Source organism: Mustela erminea, chromosome 8 (genome assembly GCF_009829155.1).
Source record: "Mustela erminea isolate mMusErm1 chromosome 8, mMusErm1.Pri, whole genome shotgun sequence".
NCBI classification, from domain to species: domain Eukaryota; kingdom Metazoa; phylum Chordata; class Mammalia; order Carnivora; family Mustelidae; genus Mustela; species Mustela erminea.
Genome location: NC_045621.1, coordinates 46,232,134 through 46,258,747, shown reverse-complemented (window position 1 = coordinate 46,258,747; position 26,614 = coordinate 46,232,134). Strand labels below are relative to the sequence as shown.

The following is a 26,614-nucleotide window of genomic DNA, read 5'->3' as shown; positions in this document are numbered from 1 at the left end:
TGCCCCTGCTGCCTTTGTTGTTTGGCATTATCACAGAATAGAGGATAAAACAGAATAAACTTCCCACTTAGCCTATTGAGCATTGAACCATTCCAGATGGAAATCCTTCTGACACATGCGATCTGCATCTCTCTAGTGTGTGAACTACTGTGTCAGGGCATTTGGCATTTTCCTATAGAGGCAAGTGTTTTCTGGGAGGGCTGGGAAGGTCAAGGCTCTGTCCTAATTCAGCCTGGCTCTGTGACCCTGGGAGAGTGACTTCCATCCCTGAGCTGGGTGTTCCTGTCTCAGGCAGGGACCAGTGATTATGTCTGGCCCACCTCAGCCAGGTGCAGCCCCTGGGGGGAGACCCTGGACCCCAGACGGACGTCCTCCCTATCCCAGGACAGAAAACTCACAGGGGAAGAGGAGCTGCCTCCGAAGAAGGTCACACGGTACCAGGTGGCTATGAAAACCCAGGTGGCGGAGAAGTCCAGGAGCTCAGGGAAGTATCGCCTGACATCCTCTGTGGCTCTGCGCAGCGTGGCTGGGTCAGTGGCCTCCCGGTAGTACACATCACCTGCACGTCGATTGTCCACATCTGCCCAGAAGGCTGCCACTACGCAGCGGTCCTTGGCGATGGGAAATGCCACTGGGGTGAACTGAGAGACCTCCTTCAGGAAGGAGATGATCCCATTATTGTTCACCTGTCAGAAAGTCAGAGAGGGGACCAATGGGCACCTAGGGCTGGCAGGTGGGCCTGATGGCCTCCCCTGCCTCACCCACCAGGCACCCTCCAAGGGTGACCTGGCCTTGGGCAAGGCATCCCCAGGATGGCTTGACAGTTCCCGGTCCCTGATATGGGACCCCTTGGCCTGGTCCAGCCCCTTGCAGACAGGCTGTGTGCTTTGGGACAGGCTCTGGTCTGTTTTCTGTACCTGATGCCCAGTAGAATGCCCAGACCTGGGTTGCTGTTGTGGGGTTGGGGAGCTCCCACTGGGGCCTTGGCTTTGGACAAATGGGGTGCTCAGGGCCTGGGTCCCACTTGAATCAGGGACCTTGAGAGGGCACAGCAGAGTTCCAGCCTCCGAGTCAGTATGGACAGGTGTGTAGGAAGCATGTAAGGTAGGGGGAGGAAATAGCACCCACAGAGCAGAGCTGGGGATGGGCAGGAGCCAGTGTGGCCAGGGGAGGCTGGAAGGGCCTTGATTGCTGGGGTGGGGGTGGGGTGGTCTGTTCTCAGGACTCCAGATGGTGGGGAGCCCCAGAATGCTCCTAAGAAGAAGAAGGGGAGCAGCATCTCCGCAGTAATACACAATGGGTCACCATGCTGATCCTGCCACTCAGTTAGCTGTGCAACCTTGAGGCAAGTTAGCCTGGCCTTTCTGTGTTCCAGATGTTTACCTGTGAGATGGGGATAACACTAGTACTTGCCTCCAGGATGCAGGGCAGTCTTGAATGAATTAATGATCATAAAGCTGGGCTCTACACTATCATGATTTGCTCCTGGCAAGACTGTGGTCAAAGCTGTGCTTTTAGAAGAGACCTTCTGGACTTCCCCTTTAGGTGAGATCCTGCTCTATAATCCAGACCAATACAAAAGACTGATAAGCACACCTCCCTTCTGAAAGGCACAAAAGAGCAAACAAGCAAGTGAGGGAGTTTCAGTGTTTGTGCTCCAAATTGAGGACAGGGAAGGACTGGAGGTGAGCCTGGCACTCAAAGCTCCTTTTTTCCTGAGGGCATCTGCAGATTCACAAGCAACAGATGCAAAGAAGACCTGCAGTTTCAGCAGCCTCATGGAGGGAAAGGGAGAGAAACGTCAAAGCTCAGAACTCACTCAAGGTTGGGGATAAACCCCCATATTAGGCAGGGTGAGCTTGAAGTACACAGTCCCTGTGCAGTCTCATACTCTGCTGTCCCCTCACCTAAGCAATCCAGGGCCCCTCACACCCGGACTTGGTTTATGGTGGCTCCCAAAGGGTAGCATTCCAAGGTTCCAGGCAGAAGCAAATAGAACCCTCTCTGGCAGAAGATAGCAGCATCTTAGACCTCAAGCTATTCATAGAAGTAATTTTTCAAATACAAAACCCAGGACACAATCAAAGATAATCCAGCACACAAGGAAGCAAGATGCCACTAACAGGAATTAAGTCGAAATGAGAGAAACATTGCCTATCAGAATTATCAAAGGCTATAAAATAGCTAAGTTTACCATGTTCCAAGAAAACACAAACTTTAAATTTTGTCAAGAGAATAGCTAAAAGAATCTTGGAAAAGAAGAACAAAGTTGGAGGATTTACACTTCCTGCTTTCAAAACTTACCTCAAAACTATAGTAGTCAAAAACGGTGTGGCACTGGCATAAAGATAGAAAGACAGACAAACAGAATAGAATGGGATGCCCAGAAATAAACCATCACATATACAGTCAAAGGGTTTTCATCAAGGATGTCAAGAGCAATAGAGATAGGACTGGCTTTTCAACACATGGTGCTGGGAAAAATGGACATCCACATGCAAAAGAATGAAGTTGGACTCTTAACATAGAATAAAAGCTTCATGACATTGGTTTTGGCAATGATTTCTTGGATACAACACTAAAGGAACATATGACAAAAGAAAAAAAAAACACAAACTGGAATTCATCAAAATTAAAAATATTTTTTTCAGTGGCGCCTGGGTGGCTCAGTGGGTTGAAGCCTCTGCTTTCGGCTCGGGTCATGATCTCAGGGTCCTGGGATCGAGCCCCACATCAGGCTCTCTGCTCAGCAGGGAGCCTGCTTCCTCCTCTCTCTCTGCCTGCCTCTCTGCCTACTTGGGATCTCTCTCTGTCAAATAAATAAATAAAATCTTTTAAAAAAATATTTTTTTCATCAAAAGACACTATTAGCAGAGTAAAAAGGCAACCCACAGAATGGGAGCAGATATTTGCAAATCATAGATTTAATAAGGGATTCTTATCCTAAATATATAGAGAACTCCTACAACTAAACAACAACAAAAAGCAACCTGATTAAAAAATGGGCAAAAGACATCAATAAATATTTCTCTGAAGAATACATACAAATGGCCAATAAGCCCAGGAAAAGATGCTCAACATAACTAATCATTAGGGAGAAGCAAACACAAGCCACAATGAGCTACCACCTCACACCCATCAGGATGGCTACTATCAAAAAAATAGGAAAAAAACAAGTGTTCTTTTCCAAAGATATAGAAAAACTGGAATGCTTGTGTACGGCTAGTGGAAATGTAAAATGACAGAGTCACTGTGGGGAACAGATGGCTGTTTCTTAAAAAAATGCAAATAGATTACCATATGATCCAGAAATTCTACTCTTGGGTAAATATCTGTATTAGTCTGCTAGGGCTGCCATAACAGAATATCAGACTGACTGGCTTAAACAACAGAATTTGTTTTCTTGTAGTTCTAGAGCTAGACATACAAGGTAAAGGGACCATCAAAGTTGTTTTCTAGTGAGGTCTCTTCCTGGCTTTATATGGCTTCCTCTATGCTGTGTCGCCACATGGCCTTTCCTCTGTGTGCACATGAGGAGCGAAAGAGCTCTCTGGTGTTTCTACCTCTTTATCAGATTAGGGTCCCACCCATACAACCTCATATAACTTTAATTACCTCTGTAAAGGCTCTATCTCGAAATACAATCATGTTGTGGTGGTAGGAATTCAACAGCTGAATTTTGAGTGGCACACCACTCATCCACAACAATACCCAAAATAATTGAAGGTAAGGCCTTCAAAAGATATTTGTACACCCATATTCATAGCAGTATTATGCATGACAGCCCAAAGAAATCCAAGTTCCAACACTGCATGAACGAGGAAACAAATGTGGTCTATCTATACAATGGAGTATGATTCAGCCTTAAAAAGAAGGAAATTCTGACATGTGCTACAAGGTGAATGAAACTTGAGGGCATTACGCCCAGTGCAGTAAACCAGTCACAAAGAGACAAATGCTATGATTTCACATATATGAGGGACCTAGAGTAGTCAAATTAATAGAAAGTAGAATGGGGGTGGCCAGGGGCTGGGGGAGGGGAAAAGTAGGAGTGTCTGATGGGGACAGAATTCACATTCACAAGACAAAAAGAGTCTGAAGGTGAAAGATGGTGATGACTGCACAACATAAATATCCTTAATACCACTGAACTGTACACTTAAAAGTGGTTAAGGGCGCCTGGGTGGTTCAGTGGGTAAGCCTCTGCCTTCGGCTCAGGTCATGATCTCAGGGTCCTGGGATCAAGTCCTGCATTGGGCTCTCTGCTTGACAAAGAGCCTGCTTCCTCCTCTCTCTCTACCTGCCTCTCTGCCTACTTGTGATCTCTGTCTGTCAAATAAATAAATAAAATCTTAAAAAAAAAGTGGTTAAGATGATCAGTTTTATATTATGTGTATTGCCCATAATACAAAAAATACGATTTGAAAAAGGGCTGGGGGGCCACCTGACTGGCTGGCAGTAGAGCATGTGACTCTTGATCTCAGGGTCATGAATTTGAACCCCACGTTGGATGTGGAGATTACTTTAAATGAAATAAATATTGTTTTAAAAAGGGCTGGGATAAAAAAAAAATCAGGGATGGAAGTTATCTTTTATTATTTTTTTAATTTTTAAAAAAGATTTCATCTATTTGACAGAGAGAGTGAGAGAGGGAACACAAGCAGGGGAAGTGGGAGAGGGAGAAGCAGGCTTCCTGCTGAGCAGGAAGCCCAATGTGAGGCTAATCCCAGGACCCTGGGATCATGACCTGAGCCGAAGGCAGACACTTAATGAATGAGCCACCCAGGTGCCCCAGAATTATCTTTTAAAAAGGCCATTTTAAAGAACTAAATAGAAATTCTAGCACTTAAACTAAGTAAATAACAAATTAAGAACTAAGTAGATGGATTTAAGAACAGATTTGAAGCAATTGAAGAAAGAATAAATGAACTGGAACTAGAAGATAGGTCAGAAGAAACTATCCGGAATTTAGAACAGAGACAGAAAGACGGAGAGTAGAGAAGAAAAAATAAGACTTATGTGAAGTAGTAGGATGATCAGATAAATGTATGGTTTGTAGTATCAAAGGGTAAGGAGCTACAAAGGCAATGACTGAGAATTTCTAGAACCAATGAAAGACATCAGGCCACATATTCAATAGTCCAGTGATTCCCTAGCTGGAAAAATAAAAATAAAGCAATGACTAATAACTGCTAGAGATGCAGAAAATGAATGACAAGGAGACAATTGTAAAAGGAGAAAACATATAAATTACCATCAAGGATCTTACAGGTAGAGTGACAGTTGATTTCTCACAAGCAATGATGGGAACTAGAAATCAGTGGGATCATATCTTTAATATGGTGAAAGAAAATAACTGCTAACATAAACTTATAACCAGATAAAATATCCTTTATTACTGAAGGCAAAATAAATATAATTCAGATAAATAGTAAGTAAGTAAATAGTATCTAAACAGCAGACACACATGAAAAAAAAATTCAAGCTAAAGCGAAATGTAAAGTCAGAGAAGCAGGAAGGAAAAAGGGCAAAGAAGGTGCTATGGACTGAATGTCTGTGTCTCCCCAAAATTCTTATGTTGAAACCTGACCCCCCCACTGTGATGGCATTGGGGGAGACCTGTGGGAGGAGATTAGGCCATGAGGGTGGAACCCTCATGGGGGAGACTATAAAAGAGAGCCCTTAGAAAAGAGAGCCCAGAGATCTCCTCTCTCCTTCTGATGTATGAGGACACAGCAGGAAGATGGCTTTTAACCAGGAAGTGTTTGTTCACCAGTCACTAAATCTGCCAGCCCCTTGATCTTGGACTTCCCCATCTTCAGAACTGTGAAAACTAAATGTTTGTTATTTAAACTACCCAGTCTATGGCACTTTTGATACAGCAGCCTGAACAGATTAAAACAGAAAGTATGAGAATAAATCTAAATGAATACTAACCATATAAAGACATAATATAAATAAAACTTTGTGGAATTGTGTAAAAAATCTGTAGGTTTAAAATTAATGATAATATCCTATAAATTGGAAGAGAATTTAAGTGTTCCAAGCTCACTGTATTTTCCAAGAATAGGATAAAAGCATTAGTTAATTTATTAGTTAATTTATTAGTGAATATTGATAAATAAAAATGAATTTTGTACTACCTAGGATAATCACCAAAAGAATAGAAACAGTGTATATAGTCCTAACTAATAAAGGGGATATGACTGAATGATTTAAATTTTTGGCATATAGGATGGCAAGAAGGAGAGAGAAGGAAAGATAAAGTAAGCAGAACACGTAGCACAGAAGATAGTAAACCCAAACACACCTCCATTGGTAGCACATTAAATGAAAATGAATTAGATATTCAGGTTAAAATATATACCCTCCAAATGCTAACGAATGGAAACTTATGGTTTATAGTTATATTATTATCAGACAAAGCAGATCATAAAGCAAAAAGTAAGCTAGAGACAAAGAGGACCACTTCATAATAATAAAGGAAGATATAACAATTTTGCATTTTTATATATCTAATAGCAAGGTCTCAACATACATAAGTGAAAAACTGACAAAAGGAAATAGGTCAATTCATAATCATAGTAGAACATTTTAACATACCTTCTCTAGTAAAGTAGGCTAGGCAGACACAATAATCTGTCAGAATACAGAAAATTTGAGCAATGCAAATGGTAAGTGACCTAGTATATAACACAAATAGAATATTATTTTAGGGGCACCTATGTGGCTCAGTGGCTTAAGCCTCTGCCTTTGGCTCAGGTCATGATCTTAGGGTACTGAGATCAAGCCCCGCATCGGGCTTTCTGCTCAACAAGAAGCCCGCTTCCCCATCTCTCTTTGCCTGCCTCTTTGCCTACTTGTGAACTCATTCTCTCTCTCTGTCAAATAAATAAATAAAATCTTAAAAAAAAGTTTTTTAAAAATATTTACCATATACTGGTCACATAACAAGTGTCAACAAATTTCAAGTGATTACAAAAAATACGGAGTTTGTCTTCTGGCTACAGTGCAATTATACTAAAATATTAACCCCAAAAGGTAGGAAATTTCTGTGTGCATGGAAATTAAGAAATATAAATAACTTTGGATTGAAAGACGGGCGCCTGGGTGGCTCAGTGGGTTAAAGCCTCTGCCTTCGGCTCAGGTCATGATCCCAAGATCCTGGGATTGAGCCCCGTATTGGGCTCTCTGCTCAGCGGGGAGCCTGTTTCTCCCCCCTTCTCTCTGCCTGCCTCTCTGCCTACTTGTGGTCTCTGTCTGTCAAATAAATAAATAAAATATTTTAAAAAAAAGACAAAAAAAGGGCTATTTAGCAAAAACTTGTGAGAGTGTGGTGCAAGCAGAAATTAAAGGGGAATTTGTAGCTTTACATGGTTATCTCAGTATGTATACTTTGTGAATAAACCAAAAAGTTAGTAAATACTCCACATATTGTAAACAAACCAACACCAAACCAAACCAAACCAAAACAAAAATGGGAAGAGAAAAATAAAAAATTAAGAGCACAAGTTAATGAACTAGAAAACAAACACTGAAAAGAAAATCAGCAAAACCAAAACTTGTTTTTTTTAAACTACTAGTAAAATAGATAAATTTCTGGTGGAATTGGTTAAGTAAATAAGAGAAGGCATCAATTGCCATTATCAGGACTGAAAAAGAATATATGACTTTATACTCTGACATTGTTAAAAAAGATAAGGTGATATTATAAATACTTATAATAAGAATAAATTCAAAATTTCAAGATTTTAGATAAAATGGAAATATTTCTAGACAAATGCAGCTTACCAAAACTGGGTTAAGAAGAAATAAAGGAGGAAGGGATGTTAACATAATAGAGTAATGACTTTCTGGAAGAGGAAGGACAAGGGCTTCCACGGACTGGGTCAGGAGAAACTGAGAAGACTCACCAGGATCTGGGGAGATAATGTTCTCCATAAGTGGGGGTGCTGGGTGAGTAAGACGTGGGGAGTGAGGATGCCCACTGTTTTACCTGTTAATAAAGCTGAGCAGTGAGCGGTGCTCAGTGATCAGAGCTTTGATTGTTGTTATAATGACAATGTGGCAGTGACCCTTCAAGGCCCCAGTAAAAAAGCAGAAGGGCCCTGATGACTAAGTCAAAAGATTCTGAAAGCTGAAAGAAATGGTTTCAGCAATGAGGATGTAAAGGGTTTTGTTTGCTTTCTTGTTTGTTTTTTTTTAGGATTTAGAGTTTTGAGGGTACCAGAAACATTGAAAGTCCACTTGGTTGAGCTGTGTGAGTGGCAAATGCAAAGCCTTCCTTATTAGTGCAGTCAGTGTTTGTGTCCCTTGATCTTTGCTCCCTCCTCTATCCTGACTTCAGCTGCTTTACCAAAAAAGCCAAGTATGGTAGGGGACTTGAGAGAGGTAAAGGACTCAAACTTTTACAACTCTGTTGGTTACAGGCACCCAAGTTGCCATCCTACCTGGTTCAATTAGGGGAAGGTAGTGCCAGGTGCAGAGGTGGCTGAAGGCTCAGAGGATTGTGGAGGAAAGTTTTGGTGACATGTATGCAACAGAAAGTAAGGGGTTCCCAGGAAAATTAAATAAATGGCATTCACCCTAGAAAGAAAGTGAACCTACCTCTGTTTGCAGAGGATATGACCTATTATATCAAAAATCTCAAAGAATCCACTAAAACAACAACAACAACAACAACTATTTGAAGCAATCAGTGAGTTCAGCAGGTTGCCGAATATAAGATAAATATATAAGTATTAATTTTATGTCTACATGTACAATGAATGACCCAAAAGTGAAGTCAAGAAAACAATTCCATTTATAATGGCATCAAAAGAATAAAATGTGTATAAATTTAACCAAGGAGGAACAAAACTTGTGCCCTAAAAATTACAGAATATCATTGAAAGAAATTAAGATCTAAATAAATGGAAAAACATCTCATACTCATGAATCAGATGCCATAACACTGTTAATGTTAAGATGGTGATATTCTCAACTGAGTCCTAAAAATCAATTTCTTATACACCAGCAATGAACAAGGGAGGGGCATTTGAAATTAAAAACAATTCCATTTATGTTAACACTACCCCAAATGAAATACTTAGCTATACACTTAATGGAATCTGTACGAGGAAAACTACAAAACTCTAATGAAAAAGACCTTAGAAAAACTAAATAAATGGAGAGAAAATTTCATGTTTGTGGATAAGAAGATTCAATGTTTCAAGATGTCAGTTCTACTTGATCTATATATTCAATGCAATCCCACTCAAAATACCAGCACATTAGCTGGTGGAAATCAATCAAGTGATTCTAAAGTTTATATGGAGAGGCAAAAAGACCCAGAATAGCCAAAACAGTACTGAAGGAGGAGACCAAAGATGGAGGACTGACACTACCTGACTCAGCTACGTAATCAAGAAAGGGCGGCACTGGTGGTAGAATAGACAAAGGACCAATGGAACAGAATAGAGAGCCCGGAATTAAACCCCTGGGTCAGTATAGTCACCTGGTCTTTGACAGAGGAACTAAGGCAATACAGTGGACAAAGATTATCGTCTCAACAAATGATGCTGGCACAAATGGGTATCTCCACACACACACATGCACAAAATGAATCTAGATGCAGACCTTACACGGCTCACAAAATTTAACTCAAAATGGATCATAGACCTAAATACAAAGCACAAAGCCATAAAACTCTTAGAAGTTTAGGTAGGAGAAATCTAAATGACCCTTTGTTTGGTGATGAATTTTTAGATATAACACCACAGCCATGATCCATGAAAGAAATACCTAATTAGCTTGACTTCACTGAAATTAAAAACTTCTGCTCCATGGAAGATAGTATCAAGACAGTGAGAAGACAAGTCACAAAATGGACTTATGGGAGAAAATATTTGCAAACAATATATCTTATAGAGACTGTTAGCCCAAAATACACAAAGAACTCTTAAAATTCAACAATAAAAAAACCCACAAAACAACCTGATCAAAATATGGGCCAAAGACCTTAACAAACACCTCATCAAAGAAAATATACAGATGGCAAATAAGCACATGAAAAGAAACTCTGCATCATATGTCACCAGGGAAATTCAAATTAAAAAAATAATGAGACATCACTATTCACCTATTAGAATGGCCAAAATCCAGAACACTGACACCATTAAATGTGGCTGAGGATGTGGAGCAACAGGAACTCTCATTCACTGCTGGTGGGAATGCAAAATGGTACAGCCCCTTTGGAAGACAATTTGACAGTTTCTCACAAAAGAAAACATATGCTTACCTTAGCATCCAGCAGTTGCACTTCTTGGTATTTAACCAAGGGAGTGGAAAACTTAGGCCTGTACAACAACATGCAAACAGATGCTTATAGCAACTTTATTCATAATCGCCCAAACTTGGAGACAACCAAGATGTCCTTCAATAGGTGAATGGGTAAATTGTGGTCCATCCAGACAATGAAATATTACTTGGTGTTAAAAAGAAATGAGCTTTCGGGGTGCCTTGGTGGCTCAGTGTGTTAAAACCTCTGCCTTCGGCTCAGGTCATGATCCCAGGGCCCTGGGATCGAGCCCTACATCTGGCTCTTTGCTCCGCGGGAAGCCTGCTCCCCCGCCCCCCCGTCTGCCTCTCTGCCCACTTGTGATCTCTCTCTCTGTGTCAAATAAATAAAATCTTTTTTTAAAAAAAAATATTTTATTTATTTATTTGACAGAAATCACAAGTAGGCAGAGAGGCAGGCAGAGAGAGGGGAGGAAGCAGACTCCCCGTGGAGCAAAGAGCCAGATGTAGGGCTCGATCCCAGGGCCCTGGGATCATGACCAGAGCCGAAGGCAGAGGCTTTAACCCGCTGAGCCACCCAGGCACCCCCAAATAAATAAAATCTAAAAAAAAAAAAAAAGAAAAAAGAAAGAAGCTCTCAAATCATGAAAAGACATGGAAGAACCTTAAATGCATATTATTAAGGGAACGAAGCCAATCAGAAAAGTACAGAATAGGCAAATTAATAGAAACAGAAAGTAGATTAGGGATTGCCTAGGTCAGAGCAGAATTGGAGGGCTGGAGAATGACAACTGAGGGGTATAGGGTTTCTTTCAGAGGTAAGGAGAATGTCCTAAAATTGTGGTGATGAATTACCATTCTAAATACACAAAAAGCCACTGAGTTTTAAGAGAGTAAATTGTATGGCATATGAATTATATCTCAGTAAAGGGGAAGGAGGGAGAGAGGGAGGGAACGAGTGAGGCTGGGGTGCGGGCATCAGCCTGGAGCTAAAGTCTACATAAGAGGGTGACCTTCCCTGTGCACATCACCCCACTCCCTGGGGTCCCCAAGGTGGAGAGCATGGTCTCCTAACTCAACGTGCAGTGCTCTTGTTGGAAAAGACAAGGTTGCAGTGGGGGACAGGAAGTTTAAGAGACCTCATGGGTGGGGTCTGAGTGTGTCATTGTTGCCTGTCGTTCTGCCAAGAAGTATTGGGACTTCTCCTTTTGGGGGAGTCCAGGAGTTAACAGTCTCACAAGGCCTCTCCAGGGCAACAGCACCCCCTGCCTGAGGCAGGACCCAATGGAGAGCTTGCAGAAGCCAGGGTGATGCATGGGAACCTCATGACTCTGGCCCAATATCTCCATTTGGGGTGGGTCAACTTGAACTTGACCAGTAACCAGAGAAGTTCCCAGCAGGGTGGGTGGCCAAATGGAAATGGCACAGAAGCTAAGTTGTCTCAGTTTTACATGAAAAATGGCAATTACCCATTTGGGGGACCTCATCTTTCACTCCAGGGCCCCAAGTAAAGCCGCTGGCTCAGGGGGTCCTCCGGTCACAGAGCATCCCCTGAGCAGCCCCTGAAAGCCTGTTTGGTTTGCTGATGGCCTAGCCAAGCTGGAGCCTAATGCCGTTCCCAGGAGCCATGGCCCCATCTCCAACGGGGAAGCCTGTGGAAAGGTCAGGCGGTGCTTTGGGTGGAATGAGAAGCAGTCACCCTGGCCCAGGAGGGATCCTTGACTAGATGTGCCAGGGTTTCACTGACCTCCAGGTTGCGACAAATGGTCTAGTGGAGGGTCAGCAGACTGTTCCGTGAAGGGCCAGATAGTAACTATGTTTGGCTTTGGGGACCACATACGGTCTCCATCACATATTCTTCTTTGCTCTTTTGTTTTTGTTTTTATAGCCCTTTAAAAATACCAACAACATTCTTAGCTCCAGGGCCATACACAAACAGACCTTGGGCCAGCTCTTGGGCTGTCCTGTGCAGACCCCCGGTCAGGTTTTGTAAGAAAAGCTCTGCAGGGACGAGGGGGCACTGCTCACACCCTGCCCGTGGCTGTTCAGAGCTCAATGTAGAGACAACCCTACCACCAGTCAGCCTGCTGGCTCCCCTCTGCCATCGGCCTGCAGCCTAGAAGGCACAGCCAGGCCAACCTGATTGATGATGCTGTGTTTTGGGGCCTGTGAGCCTGGGCGCACCCTTCGTGCACCCTGAAGCCAGCAGGGACAGTCTGGGTTGCTCCTGAGGGGCCCACAGGGAGGGGCATTCTCCGATGGGACTGATGGAGAGCAGGCCACTGATGGAGACCTCTCCCTGGCAGAGGCTGGCCGGGGGAATCCCTCCTTACACCAGAGATGGCACCATGGCCCCTGCTGGTGCCTGGTGGAAGGAAAGGCCTCAGTGCTGCCAATACAGAAACTACACCGCCAACACCTTTGTCTGCGTGGAAGCTGGCCCACTTTCCATCTTGCCCGGAGAGACTACCGACCACTCCCAGGCCCTGCGTGGGGGTCTCACTTTTCTCGGTGCCGATGCTGACCACCCGCTCCACTGTATCACTACAGTGACTCTTCTGGGTCATTTGTGCCTGACAGAGATGCTCCCTCTATGTTGTGGGCCGTCATGCCCTGGTACAAGGGTCTGGTGACCGTTGCATATTCCCCACCATCCACTGGCATCTGACATTGCCAAGCCCTGGGTCAGCCTCCCCAGACTCGCCCAAGAGACCTCTGCCTTTGCTGCCTGTGGGCCTGGTCTGCCACCTGCCCTGTGCTGGGTCCACACCCCTGTTTGTGCACAAGAAAGATGGAGAAGCCCCTGGCACTCAGCCAGTCACAAATGATTTTGCTGTGCCTGACACAAAAATGTGTTAATGCCCAGAGGCCGCGACCTTGTTTTGGTCTTTCCAACACAAGGTCATTCTTGGCCTTGGGTTCCACTTGGGGTGCTGAACAAGACTGTGAGTGCTCCAGTCCATGGCCCATAGACCTCAGCCAGCCCACACAGCAGTGATCCAAACCAAGTTAGCACCAGATCTCACGCCAGAGGGGATCTGTGCCCCTTAGGTAGGGTATTTTTGTGTGGGGGCGGGTGAGCCATGGAATGTCCGTCAGTGGGGCTGGGGATTAGGGGGTCAACCATCCCTCTCTGCCTGAGACCAAGGGGGCTCCCGAGCCTTTCAGGGCTGAGACCCCGAAGCTTCCCAGTAAAGCAGGGTGAGAGGCTCACCCTAATGGGGGTCACTGCTTTGGGCCACTTACAGCCTCTGTAGTTATCAGTGGTGGCATCTCTGAACTACTCCTGTGCATCACAGTGGACAAGAGCCTGGCCTTGGGTAACATCCTGGCTGAAATAAGACCCAGTGTCCTCTCTGGGACTAATGTCCAGCAGGCTGCACCTGCAGCTGGGGGCAAGGTGGAGGCCCTGCTGTGTCAATTGCCATTGCTGCTCGGAGCCCAGTGGATAGCAGCCTCAGTTACATGCACTGTGATCCCAATCACATCAGTGTGGTCCTGGCCTTTGTGGTCCAACCAATTGGAGGGACTGACGGAGTGGCAGACCTATATGAAAATGTGAGTTTGGCCAAGAACAAGTGGGGCCAAGGAGGTGGGTTGTGGGGAGAGGCAGTCTGCCCTGGGTCCTGAGTGCCTTGAGTGTTTTTGCTGGGTATGCCAAGAATGCAAGGCTCTGCTTTCCCTGGGCCGTACCTCAGGGTTGTGTTTGCAGAGATCAGCCCTGAGGGATGAAGTGTTGTGTCCCTTGTGGACAGAAGGCAGGTTTCCCTAAGCTCAGTGTTTCTTGGCTGTGACACAAACTCACAGTGGGGGCCCCTCTTGTTCCCCGTGGGATGTGGGGAGCAAGAGGCCCTGATGCAGACAATGGGGTTTTGCTGCCTGTTGCACCATAAGGAGCAGCATCTATGCTTCCATAAAGACCAGAAGTCTGGGGTCTCCGGCCAGCACCCCCAAGTCCGTAACAGGCTGACATGAGCCAGGGAGGAGAGCCAGCAAATCCCAGACCGCCACAGTTTCATGTTATAACAACCTTGAAATTGTACATAAAACGGAAATTTTCCTAGAAAAATACAACTTATCAAATGTGAGGAGAAAACCCATTTAAAAAAAATATAATTATTGAAGGCATTGAATCAGCACAAACTCCCCCAGGGAAACTCAAGTACCAGTGAGTTCCAGCAAACATGTAAGGGGTAACTCCAGAAATACATCAGCCCTTCTAACTAGAAGAATTCATTTCACAAGACTGGCACAATCGTGATACTCAGACCAAAGCCAGGGCATGGATGAACAGCAGGGCAGTCTCACTGATGCCAAAAGTTGCCACAATCTTCAATAAACTAGCAAATTAAGCCAGCAATATATAAATAGGAGAAACAATTCGTCACTACCAAGTTGGATTTTTAAAAAATGATTTATTTTAGAGAGACAGAGAGAATGAGAGAGAGAATGCAAACAGAGGGAGGGGCAGAGGGAGGGGGAGAGAGAAAGTCTGAAGCAGACGCCAGGCTGAGCACGGACCCCGCCACAGGACTGGGTCTCCTGATACTGAGATCCTGACCTGAACCAAAACCAAGCGTCAGGCGTTCAACCAACTGAGCTACCCAAGTGCTCCCTGAAGTTGGATTTTTTAAAAAATATTTTATTTATGTATTTGTCAGAGAGAGAGAGCGAGCATAAGCAGAGGGAGCAGCAGCAGAGGCAGAGGGAGAAACAGATTCCCGGTTGAGCAAGGAGCTGGATCTGGGACTCGATTTGAGCATGCTGGGATCATGACCTGAGCTGAAGACAGACGCTTCACCAACTGAGTCACACAGGCATCCCGCCAGTTTGTATTTTTTGAGGAATACAAGCTAAGCTTTACATTAGAAAACCAATTGATTCGGGGCGCCTGGATGGCTCAATTCGTTAAGCCTCTGCCTTCGGCTCAGGTCGTGATCTCAGGGTCCTGGGATCAAGCCCCACATCAGGCTCTCTGCTCAGCAGGGAGCCTGCTTCCCTCTCTCTCTGCTTGCCTCTCTGCCTACCTGTGATCTCTCTCTCTGTCAGATTAAAAAAAAAAAAAGAAAACCCATTGATTTAATCAATTTAAATGATTAACAGATTAAGGGAGAAAAGCACATGATCATCTTACTAGGTATAGAGATGGCGTTTGATAAAAGTCAACATCCACTTGTGATAAAAACTCTCAGAATACTAGGAATATAAGGGAACACCTTTAATATGATCAAGGGTGTCTTCAAAATAAACAAGAGCAAACAAGGTGTTTCAAGGTAAAATACGGAAGTTTCTTTTTGAGATTGGGAGCAAGATAAAGATCGTGTTAACACCATTTCCACTGGACAATTCAATGGAGACCTGAGTCCACACAGCAAGGCAAGAAAAACGAAACAAAAAATAAAAAATACGTTACAGAGAGGAACCTGCTGCCTTGAATTCTGTGCAACATGAATGCGGTTGTAGAAAATCCAAAAGAATCCCCACATAATTTAGTAAAACTATTAAGAGGCTTGGTTGTTAAATGTAAAATTAGGAAACGTAAAAAAATCAACCATGAATCTACATACCAGCAGTAAATAGAAATTCAAGACACCATTAACAACAGTATAAAAATAATAAGTACTTCAGAATCAATCTAACAGAAGATGCTCAAAGCTTCTCTGCAGTCAATTCTAAAGCTTGACTGAGAGCATTAAAGACGATGCAAATCAGTCTAGAGGCATGCCATGTTTCCAGATTGCATGACCCAGTGTTGTAAAGATACCCGTTCACCTACACGCCCCCATATATTCAAAGCAGTCTCAAAAAAATCCCGACAAGTATGTGTATGCATGTAACCTGATAAGCCAGTTCCAAATTTTATATGAAAACGCAATGCCAAGAATGACCCAGACCTTCTCAAGAAGAACAGGACAGACGGACAAACACTAAGATCACCCACAGTGCCCCGGACTTGGACAGCCCGGAGACAACCTCCCCGCCCTGCAAAACACTCGTTCCCACAGCAGGGGCGCTGTGAGGCAGCACGTGTCTCCTTTCCCTGCCCCTTTGATCGCTCCCCAAATACAGAGCCCAGCTCCAGGGGGTGTGTGACACCTCATCATGAATGACAAAGCAATTCAGCAATGACACTGTTGGAGAAAGTCAGTGTTGGACACTGACTTTTGGGGGTGATTTTTACAATAAGGCACAAAACCCTCTAATCATAAACACAAAGAAGGACACATATTATATTAAAATTAAGAACACCTATTCATTAAGAGGGTGAAATAAGGCATAGAACGGAAAGAGAAATTTAAAGTGTTTGTGACCTGGGTTTGTTAAGAACTCACACAGATAAAAAGGAAAAAGGTAACATAGACAAGAGGGGAAAGACTTCACAAACGAGAAAATCCAATGGTCAGCGAATATATACAAGATATGTTCAGTCTCACTGATAAAAAGGAAGTTAAAACCTTGTTAACACATCAGTACACAACGACCAGACGGTAAACATGCTGGTGGGGTGTCGTGCGGCAGGAACACCCGCGGGCCGACATGTCTAATCAGCTGAAGACAGGTGCACCCCCATGGCCCAGCGGTCTCAGTATGTACAAATGTGTGTGAAGGGTGCCCAGATACATGGTCCAGAATTTTCATACGCAGCATTGTTAAGAAGAGCCTAAAACTAGAAACTCCAGATGTCCACCACAGTCAAACAATTGTGGTCTCTCCAGATAATTAAATGGCAAAGGTGAACTAAGACAATACCCCAAGTGGGTGACCCTAAACATGCCTGGAGCAAAGGCAGCAGGTGCAAGAGAATGGCCTCCCTGAACTTCCATCAGACAGAGTGTCCAAACGGTCTTCTTGGGGATGCATGCAGGGAGCGGGGGGAAGAGGGGCTAGGGCAGCACCACAAGGAGCACACAGGGGCTGGGGGCTGCTATAACGGGGTGGGCCCACTGAGACTTGCACCGCATTTGTCCCTTTGCGGCACATGTCATGGGTCCCCTCTTCTGCATGTGTTCAGGAAGAGAGTTAAGGGTGAGAAGTCACAGGCTTTCGGAAAAGGCGCCCGTGGATGGGAGGGGTAGAGTCCACGGCAGCAGGCAGTGAGAGCCCATGGGTTTCAGCTGGAGCTGCAGGCGGCCATGGTCACCTGCCAGGGTGGACAGAGCCTATACTGCCCTCCCTGCGTCCCTCAGCTGGCCTGTCCCCCGCTGTGGCTCCTGCAGACCACTGAGTTCTCCTCCCTCTTGGAAGTCAAGCTCGGCACCCAGGTGTGTGTGGTGCGTGCAGAGGCCTCCAGCTTGCCCTCACCCCAGACTGCTGCTGCCCTCCCCCCATCCCCCACCCCTGGGCTGTGGGCCTGGAGCCCAGGGGTCCAGGCAGGAGGCAGAACAAGCCGGCCCTGTTTCCCTGCCAGGACAGGGCTGGGCCAGGACCACAGCCGAGAAGGTGGTGGGGGCCCCGGGCTGAACAAGCAGGCTGCTGGCAGGCACTCTCACCTGGGCAGGAACCACACTGGACTTTCTTTCTCCAGATGGGAACATCTGCATGGTGGGGGTCCAGCGCAAGCTGGACCGGAGGGTTGGGTCAGCAGACTCAGAGCAGGGAGCTGGGGGGTGAGGGGCTCCATGCAGCAGCCCCTCTCTACCCCTCAGCAGGGTTCCTCTCCTGCTTCAGGGCAGAGCAAATGTCACTTGGCAAAACACTGATTTTATTATTATTTTTCTATGTGCAGTAGTACTTTATAAAACATGTGATGAAGATATGGAGGCCGAGGAGGGAGGATTGGACCTGGAATCCCCCTCAGATACCCCCCTGTGACAGGCAAGTGTCTTAGCTGAACGAGGTAGATTTCATCCCCATGTGGGACTTACAGAAGTGGGGGTCCACCTGCATGCCATTTAGCCACTGGCTTCCTAGAAACTTGACCATGGGCCTGGCCTGGGTGTTTGCTGGGCCCTCGGGCCTGGTACAGCCACCCTGACTAGGCTGGCCATGAGGACCTGAGGCCCGTGTGGGGGACTCCCCCAGCCCTTTGGGACTGTCATGGAAATACAGGGAGACCCCAGGAGCAGAGAGAAAGGAGGACCCTCTGATTTGCCCTCCCAGCCCCTTCCTATAGATTCCACTGGCCGGGGCCTCGCTCTGGTCATCACGTGGTCTCCCCAAGCCAGGCCTCTCCCACACGGGCTGCCTCGTTAATGTGCAGGCACCTGCTGCTGGAACGAGGCCGTTCCCGAGGTGTCCCAACCCCGGGGTGGGACTTGCACACTGGCTGTCTCATGAGGCCTGTGTGGCAGCAGGAACTGAGTGCAGGGGTGGGCTGCCGGCAGCTGTGGCCCTCCACCTCCTGCCTGTCACCTTCTCTCCCAGAGCCCTGCAGTCAGTCCACAAGGGGGCGTCCCATCCCCTCCGAGCAGGCTGATGGTCCTGGGAAGGAAACAGCTGCTCAGGTCCCCAGGGTGGCCCAGAAGCCATCGCATGCAACAGGAAGTTTCAGTGGCTCTGTGACCTGTGGGGTGGCAGGAGGGGCATGTGCCCGCATGCATGTGTGGCCGTGTATGGAACATGTGTATGAGTGGGAGTGTGTGATGAGTGTGTATGAGTGTATGTGGATAAGTGTGTATCTCTATGAGAGTGTGGGTATGTGTGTGATTGTGTGATGAGTGTATATGTGTACAAGTATGTGTATATGTACGTATATGATTGTGTTTCTGTGTATGAGTATGTGTATAAGTGTGTATGAGTGTGTGATTTTATGAGTGTACATGTGTATGAATATGTGTATGTGTATACAAGTGTTTATATATGTGTATGTGCTGAGTGTGTGCGTGCATGTGGCGGTATGTGTGAGTACATGAATGTATTAGTGTGTACGTGCGTATGTATATATGTGTGTGTAAGGGTATGTGTGTATGCATTTCAGGTGTACATGTATGTGTGTAAGTGTATCAGGGTGTTACGTGTATGAGTGTGTGTGGGTGGGCAAGTGTATGTGTGTGAGTGTGTATATATGTATATGAGTGTATGTGTGAGTGTATGTGTGTGTGTGTGTGCTTGCACGTGTGCAGTGTGGTGTTGGGCAGGCCATAGGGCACCCCCACTTCCTGCAGGCCCAGGCCAGCCCCGCACTGGTTCAGGAAAGGCACAGAGGGATAGCACTGGCGGCATTTCCGACTTGGATAAAACCAGGAAAGAGCGGAAATGTCCTGGAGAGTCTCTCCGAGGCAACTTCCAGCCCAAAGTATGTGACGTGTGTCTGGATGGTCCCTGAGCCAGGAGCTCAGGGGCTTGCAGTGCCACCCTTGCAGGATGGAGCGGCTGTTCTGTGCATGGCCAGGCAGGCCTGGAGGGCGGCCAGGGACCCCGAGGCCACAGCACCCCAGCTCTGCAAACATCACATCCAAAAGGGCGGGGCCTTGGTTCCTGCTTTGACTTCTCTGCCAAGAATAAAACAATAAAGCCCCTGAGGCCTTTTATAAGCTTGTTTTGAAAAATGTAGGCATGTTTTTTATTTCCTGGCAGCTTTCTGGGTAATTAGGATTCCTCCCACGGCACAGCTGGGGGCTGGAGTCCGGCCTGCAGGGCAGCGAGTGGGCAGGGCCCCCGGGGCTCACAGGCCAGGTCGGGTCTGAGCCCTGGAGAGCCCGAGCCTGCTGCGAGCACCCGGCTGGGGAAGGAGGGGAGGCTGGCTCTTGGCTGAGCTGGGGCAGAGCTAGAGTCGGCTTTAGGAAATAGCGCCCAGGGCTACTGGGGGCGGGGTGGGGAAGGAGGGGGACCCTTGCAGGCAGATGGGGAGGGGAGGGAGCTGCCTCAGGGCCCACTTCCTGGGCCCGGGCACCTGGGTGGAGGGCTTCCCAGGGAGGGTGGGAAAGAAGAGCTCTGGGCTAGAGGAGTAGCCGCTCCCTTCCTCCCTCCCAGGCCAAGCCCTCGGCTGGGAGCCCCAGGCTGTACTTCCTGCGGTGTCCTCCCCCTTCACCCTCCTCCACAGTCGTCCTCCGGAGGCTGCCTGCGGCCACCCTCTCCTCTGCCCTCAGCTAGCTGCCCGTGGCCGCCACCCACAGGCGCTGCCTCTCTGGTGTCCCAGCACCTGTGCCTCACGTCCTGTCCCTGATGCTGTCATCTCTCTTTTTCCTGGTATAGATGGCAGCTCCCGCCCCACGCCCCCGCCCTGACAAAGCCTCTTCCTTGCCTCTCCTTGGGTACCCCACAACCAGGTGTCCCTTCGGGCCTAGAGCCCAGCTCCCCAATGGCCCCTGGACATGCCTCCCTATAGAATACAGGGCCACAGCACCTGGGCACTGGTTTCCTTCCTCTGTGCCCATCACCTGCCTGAGCTGTGGCCTCCCTGTCTCTTCTGAGACCTTGCTGCCCCTCAGCCTGGTCCACTCCTTGGACAGAGGCCCTTCCTTTTAGCCATTCTACATCCCTGCAACCACGTGGGGTCCACTGCCCTCCTATAGCCCCCACAGTGGAGATGAACCCCGCATGCAAACCCGGCGTGTCCCCTGCTCTCCACATACACCCAGACTCTCACCCTGCTCTTCCCCCTTCTGTGGACAGCAGTCACACTTTTGGGCCCCAGCCTCATCCCAAACCCCGACTGAACAAGTGTCTGAAGCTGGCTGTGCCCATGCTCCTGCTGACCAGAGGAGCCTGCAGGGGTCCGAGGGGCTGTGCCCGCTCTGGTCTACCCCCGGGCCAGCTCAGAGGACGGTGTGGTCCCAGGCTGCCCTGCTGCATGAAGGGTTTGGGCTAAAGGACCCAAGCCTGGGTCCTGTCCTTGCCCCACTCCTTCTGCCTGCACTCAGCTTGTGTAGTCAGACTTCTGTCTCTGCTGAGTCCTGGGGCTGGGGAGCAGGGCAGTGGCTATGCACACAGTAGGTGTTTAATGAACGACTTGTCCCACTTTGTAAAGAACCAGTTTATGGACAATGAGACTCTAAGTCTGCAGCCCCCAGCCTCAGAGACAAAGGATGGGGAGAAACCAGCTGGTGCCTTCCCCCAGTTGCCTGCTTACCGACCCATAGGAGCGGCCTCCCTGGGGGCCAGGAGAGGACGGTGCCCACGAGGATGCCTTTCTGTGTGTCAGGGGGCAGTAGGGAGATGCATTCCTTCAGACCCAGTCAGCCCACTTGGAGCAATGTATTGCAAGGAAAGGACAGGACAGGAGACCCGTGTAAATGAGAGGAGAGGTGGCACCTGTGCCCTTGTCATTAATTCATGGGGGCCACTGAGACTACCCACTCAGTCAACAGTCAATAGAGCAACTGATTCAATCTAGATCAATTCTGATCTAGTCACATGATGGAATATTAGACTGTCACCAGAAAGCATGTTTCTACAAATTTAAGGCATGGGAAGTGCTCATGACATAAAATAGTGAAAGAAATATGGGAAACAGGAATTGTGTGAAGCAGCAGCCCCAAGGTCTGTCTTGTGGACCCTAGGTATGCTCAAAAATGGGTCAAGAATTTCAGCAAAATGTTAAAAGTAGTATTTTTGGGTGGTGGGATTGTGGATGTCTCATCGCACTGACCAGAATGCTAACAACAGACATTGGCTGAGCAGCTTCCAGTTGTGGCCACCTTCTGGAAGCCGGAACAGTACAGTGAACAAAATAGACAGAAATGACTTTGTTTTAGAGAGGAGGAGGGGCAAAGGGAGGGGAGAAGCTCAAGCGGACTCCACGCTGAGCACATGGGGGTGCAACCTCACGCCCCTGAGATCATGACCTGAGCTGAGACCAAGAGTCAGATGCCTAACTTGTGGAGCCCCTCCTCAGGCGCCCCCAGGAATGACTTTAATATGAAAACCAAAACATGGCTGCTAGCTCTTGCCTCAGTGTGGGGGCTTGGCAGAGGGTTTGGAACGAGAGCATGAACAAGTCGATGCGGGAGGAATGCACCAGGTTCTGACCGTGAGCTGTGGAGGGACAGGCTTTGGTGGGCTGGTCCCTTCCAGCTCCCCAGTTCTGGCCTCGTGCCATCCCTGATAGCTAAGGGGCGGGGAGCCCCGAGCTGTTCCCAGAGGGCTGGGCTGGCCTCCCGGGGGCCGGGTGTGTGTCCAGGTGCTCCAGGCAGCACACACAGAAGGCTGAACATTCAGGCGTTCACTCTGGTTTGATAGACAGAAAAACTGTAAAAACACCACAAGGAGAGTCCTCCCACTCTATTCCTACCTACCTGCCGCTCGGATGTGACTGGGTGCGGGCTCTCCCCTCATCTGTCTGTCTGTCTGCACACAATGTTTCCTGAGCTGCTTGAGAGCAAGGGGCAGACACGATTCCCTCTGCCCACAACCAAAGACTCCCTCTGCTGGAAGCGCACACCCCAGGTCAGAAAGTGAAGTCTGACACGCTGCCGCTGCTGTCTACACTCCTTCCCCTCATTCCCATATGACATCCCTTGTGGACTTCTACCAGTGCAAGCTCCCTGCTTCCCTCTTTATCTAATGGATGAAAACCTGTTCCTACCAGTCTTTTCAGCTGATTGTCCCCATATGGCCAGAGAGCCCTCTGAAGCCCTCTGTGTCCTCCTGCCACATCCTGATCATTCGTGGAGCACGTCTTATTTCTCAGGAGCTTGATTCCCAGGCTCCTTCTGCACTTTCCCTGCCTGGGGCGTATCGTCTCCATAGAGCCCTAGTTCCTTCCAGGAAGACTGACGTTTGGCAAGCAGAAGCCGAGCACCAGGAGAGTCTGGTGCTCTGGGGTAGTGTAGCTTTCATTTCCCTGAGTGGAGAGAGCCAGGAAATGCGTCCACTGTGCGTACACGTGCATGTGCATGCACGCGCGCGCACACACACACACGTGCCATGTCCACTGCCTCCTTTCAGAATACATAAATACATGTTGTGAGTTTGTCCTGACACGGCTTGCAGGACACAGGTCCACAGGTGGAAGGCAGACACCAAGCAAGGAAACAACAATGGTGGGGTCAGGGGCAAGCACAGGGGACACAGTGGGGGAGGGGAGTGGGGCCCTCTTCAAGACCTGCAAGTTTGGGGAAGAGCCCTGGCTGCAGGAATGGTGAACGCCACCCCTGAGTGGGGCCTGCTCTGTGTGGCTGGAGCAGAGGGGGCTGGAAGGTGTTCTGGGGGCCAAACCACCCAGCCTTGAGGCTGGGGGCTGAAAGGAGAGGCAGGATCTCATTCATGTTTGTCAGTGCTCCTATGGACAGGCTCCAAGGGCAGGACCAGGAGACAAAGACCAGCAAGGAGGCACCTACACGCACCCTGCACCCTGGCGAGTGGGGACCGTGGCCAGACCCAGGGCTGTGACGGTGCCGACACTGGGAAGTGGAATGTGTTTCCAAGGCTCCGACAATGAGGGGACGAGGGAAAGGAAGGAGGCATTGGAAGGTGATGGTGGGTCCAGGGAGGAAGCAGGATCTCTGTTTGGGTTCCACTGAGTTTGAGATGGAAGGGTGAGGAGGCAGCTGGACAGGGTGATCCAAAAGGCCCTGGGATCTGCCTTCTGAGCCTCAGTTTCCCCATTTGCCCTCTGATCGTCCAGGCACAGGCACAGGAGGCACCAGCCAGGATCACACGCTATGGGGCAAACACCTTCCCCTCTCTCATGTAGCTTTGATCATAACCTGCCTCCCACCGGCTGCCCTGCCCTCCACGACCACAGTGCCCCCGAGGTCCTGCCGGCAGGTGTCTGGGCACTGCTCCCTCAGGAATCCCACTGTCTTTCTCACTGAAGAAAGAGAGGGCACAGCCTGCCCACTGCATCCATGCTGACAAGTGTTACTCCAATATTCTTTTTGTTTCAGGAAAAGGCTTTTATGGAGATACATGTTTGGTTAGCTGCTGTAATGTTCGTTTCTGATGAAATGATTTATTTTCCTAGCAGATCTTTCCACCTTAGAGCCGTTTCTCCCGGCTATTTTGGCAAGGGTAGACATTTTTGGTAGGCTATTAAGAGGGTCGACCATTTTAATAATATTTTCACCTGCGACTTTGATGGGAAGGCTGAGCCTGGCCCAGATGTTTATGGTACATTTTGATAGTGTTCTGTGAGAATAGTATCCCCAGCTCTCCCACGGCTAAGAGTCAAGGGCCTCATCTGGCCCCTGCAGATGCTGAGCACGACTCTGCACTGTCCACCATGTACCACTGCAAGTTCATCCTGTCCCGGGGGACCCTCAGCAGAGTGACTTCTACACAGAGAATGTGTGCCCCTCCCACCACTGCCATCAGCAAATGCTGCTGCCCAGGTGCGGAAGCCTTCCTGCACAGGTGCAGGGAGAGGCTGCTGCCAGGCTGTGCTGTGGCTGCTGGTGGAGGAAGAGCATGACATTGGCGGAGGCCACTGGGACAGAGCTGGGTGAGGATGTCCATAGTGCAAAAGATGTGAGTGGGGGTGGGGGTGGCCTTGAAGGTGGTGGGGAGGAGAGAGCTGATGGAACAGGTGGCTGCACAGACAGGGGGTATGCAGAGGGTGGTGCTCGTGTGGGTGGATGGCAGGGCAGACAGTGGCAGTGGTATTGAAAGTGGCTGAGGCCATGGCTGGTGTGACAGTGTTGGAGGTAATAGGAAGTACCATCAGGCTGGCCCAATACTTTTCTAGCGTTGATTCAGAGGATAGTGGGTGCCAGTGCCCAGGGGTCCTCATAGTAAAGGCACCAAGCAGGGATGAGTTGTAATGTTTTATGCCCTCTGTGGCCCAGGGTCCCTCCCTGGGAGCAGCACACAGAACCAGCCCTCCAGCCTCGTCCTTCAGCCGGAGCAGCTCCTGCTGTCCTGAGTCCCTGGCCCCAGAGCTCCCTCTCCAAGTCCTTTTTGGGACCTATGGGCCTGAGTGACCAGCTCCTGGACTCAGGACCAAGGGAGAAAGGGAGACAACGGCCAGAGGAGACACTGCCCCCAGCTGCTGCGAGACACAGGAGGTGGTCTGCAGAGAAGCAGGCCCTGCCCTGATTGCTGGGCATGGGTCCCAGATTCCTGGCAGTGGGCCTCAGGTGTCAACTCAGGGCGGGGCCTGACCAGGAGGGAGGGTGAGACCGTCTCAGGCCCAGTGAGGAACTGAAAGGGTCAGGTGCCTCACTCGGGAAACTGAGGCCCCAGGAAGCACGTGGCTACTGCCACACTTATGTTTCTGAAAGAAGCAGGACAGGGCCGGACTCCCCCCACCGTGCTGGGGACCAGTCGCTGGGCAGACGCGATCTGCGCGGGGTGCCCAAGCTCCTGGCGGGTGAGGCCGGGCCGGGGCTCGCCACGCTCCCCTCGCCCAGGTGGCCCGACTGCAGTTCGAACCCCACCCCCGCCCGCCTCTCCCGCGGGCCGCTGTCCGGCCTTGGCCGCGGGAGGGAGGAAGCGCTGTCCTCATTCCACCTCTGGCCGCCGTGGTGCCAAGTTGCTGGCGGCGGCGGCGGGAGTCGCGGCAGCAGGCAGCGGCGGGGCGCAGCGCCCTCCCCGGCGCCCCCGCGGCTCGAGGTTACTCACGTAGAGTCCGGAGTGTTCGGCGCCGAAGAACGGGAAGGGCACGGAGAGCGGCTGCAGACCCGAGCCGCCGTCGTCCTGCTTGGGGGTGACAGCGTCGCCGCGCTCGGCGCCGAAAGGGTAGAAGTCGGCGAGGGCCACCGCGCCGCAAACCCCGCGCACGCCTAGCCCCAGGGCCGCGGCCAAGAGCAGTGCCCAGGCGGCGCCGCGCTGCATCGCCGAGGATGGGCGGCCGGGACGCAGCTGAGCACAGCGGGGCTGGAGCGGGGGCGCAGCGAGGACAGCGCGGGGACAGCGCGGGGACAGCGCGGGGACGCAGCGGGGACGCAGCGGAGCCGGAGCGGGGACGCAGCGGGGACAGCGCGGGGGCGCAGCGGGGACCGCGCGGCGACAGAGCGGGGACGCAGAGAGGACAGCGCGGGGACGCAGCGAGTACAGCGCGGGGGCGCAGCGGGGGCGCAGCGGGGACGGACGGCTTGGCAGCTTGTGCTGGGCCGGAGCGGGGCCGGGCGGGGTGCGAGGAGCGCGGCGCGCGGCGCGCAGTCGGTGGGGTTCCGCGCGCTCCGCCGAGCTGCGCTCAGGTCGCGGCTCCGCGAAGGAAGGCGCAGTGCGGGACCGCGCTCAGGGCTGGCCCCGCCCCAGGGGCCGCGATTTAAATATCCAGCCAGGCGGTCACCGGACCTGGGCGGGGACTGGGCGGGGTCATGCAAATAACACCGCTCTTAAAGCGCCAGGCCTCTGGGAGGGTGGGGCGCCCGCGCTGGCTTTGAGGCGCAGCTCTCTGGTTCTCGGCAAAGGCTTTGCCTAGGTGAGAGCTTCGCGGACCAGCGTCCTGTGGCGGGGATCATCCTCCTCCTCCGTGGGTCCACAGTCGCCAGACTAGGGCGGGCCCAATGGA

The 26,614-nt window shown here is 49.5% G+C and overlaps 1 protein-coding gene across 7 annotated transcripts in view; it reads right to left on the bottom strand.

Annotated features, from left to right (window-relative positions):
* The window catches only part of SNED1 (sushi, nidogen and EGF like domains 1), an 81,935-nt gene extending 55,571 nt beyond the window's left edge, over positions 1 to 26,364 (bottom strand). For 5 of the 7 annotated variants that reach the window (XM_032355444.1, XM_032355443.1, XM_032355445.1 and 2 more), the window contains exons 1-2: positions 25,720 to 26,163; positions 399 to 686 (exon numbers count right to left, since the gene is read on the bottom strand). In XM_032355444.1, coding sequence (XP_032211335.1) covers positions 399 to 686; positions 25,720 to 25,932 — 501 coding nt within the window. In that variant the 5' untranslated portion in view covers positions 25,933 to 26,163. Of the gene's footprint in view, positions 1 to 398; positions 687 to 25,719 lie in introns of all 7 variants that reach the window. The other 2 variants (XM_032355446.1, XM_032355447.1) reach the window with 2 other exon arrangements.
* Between the last annotated feature and the right edge of the window lie 250 nt (positions 26,365 to 26,614).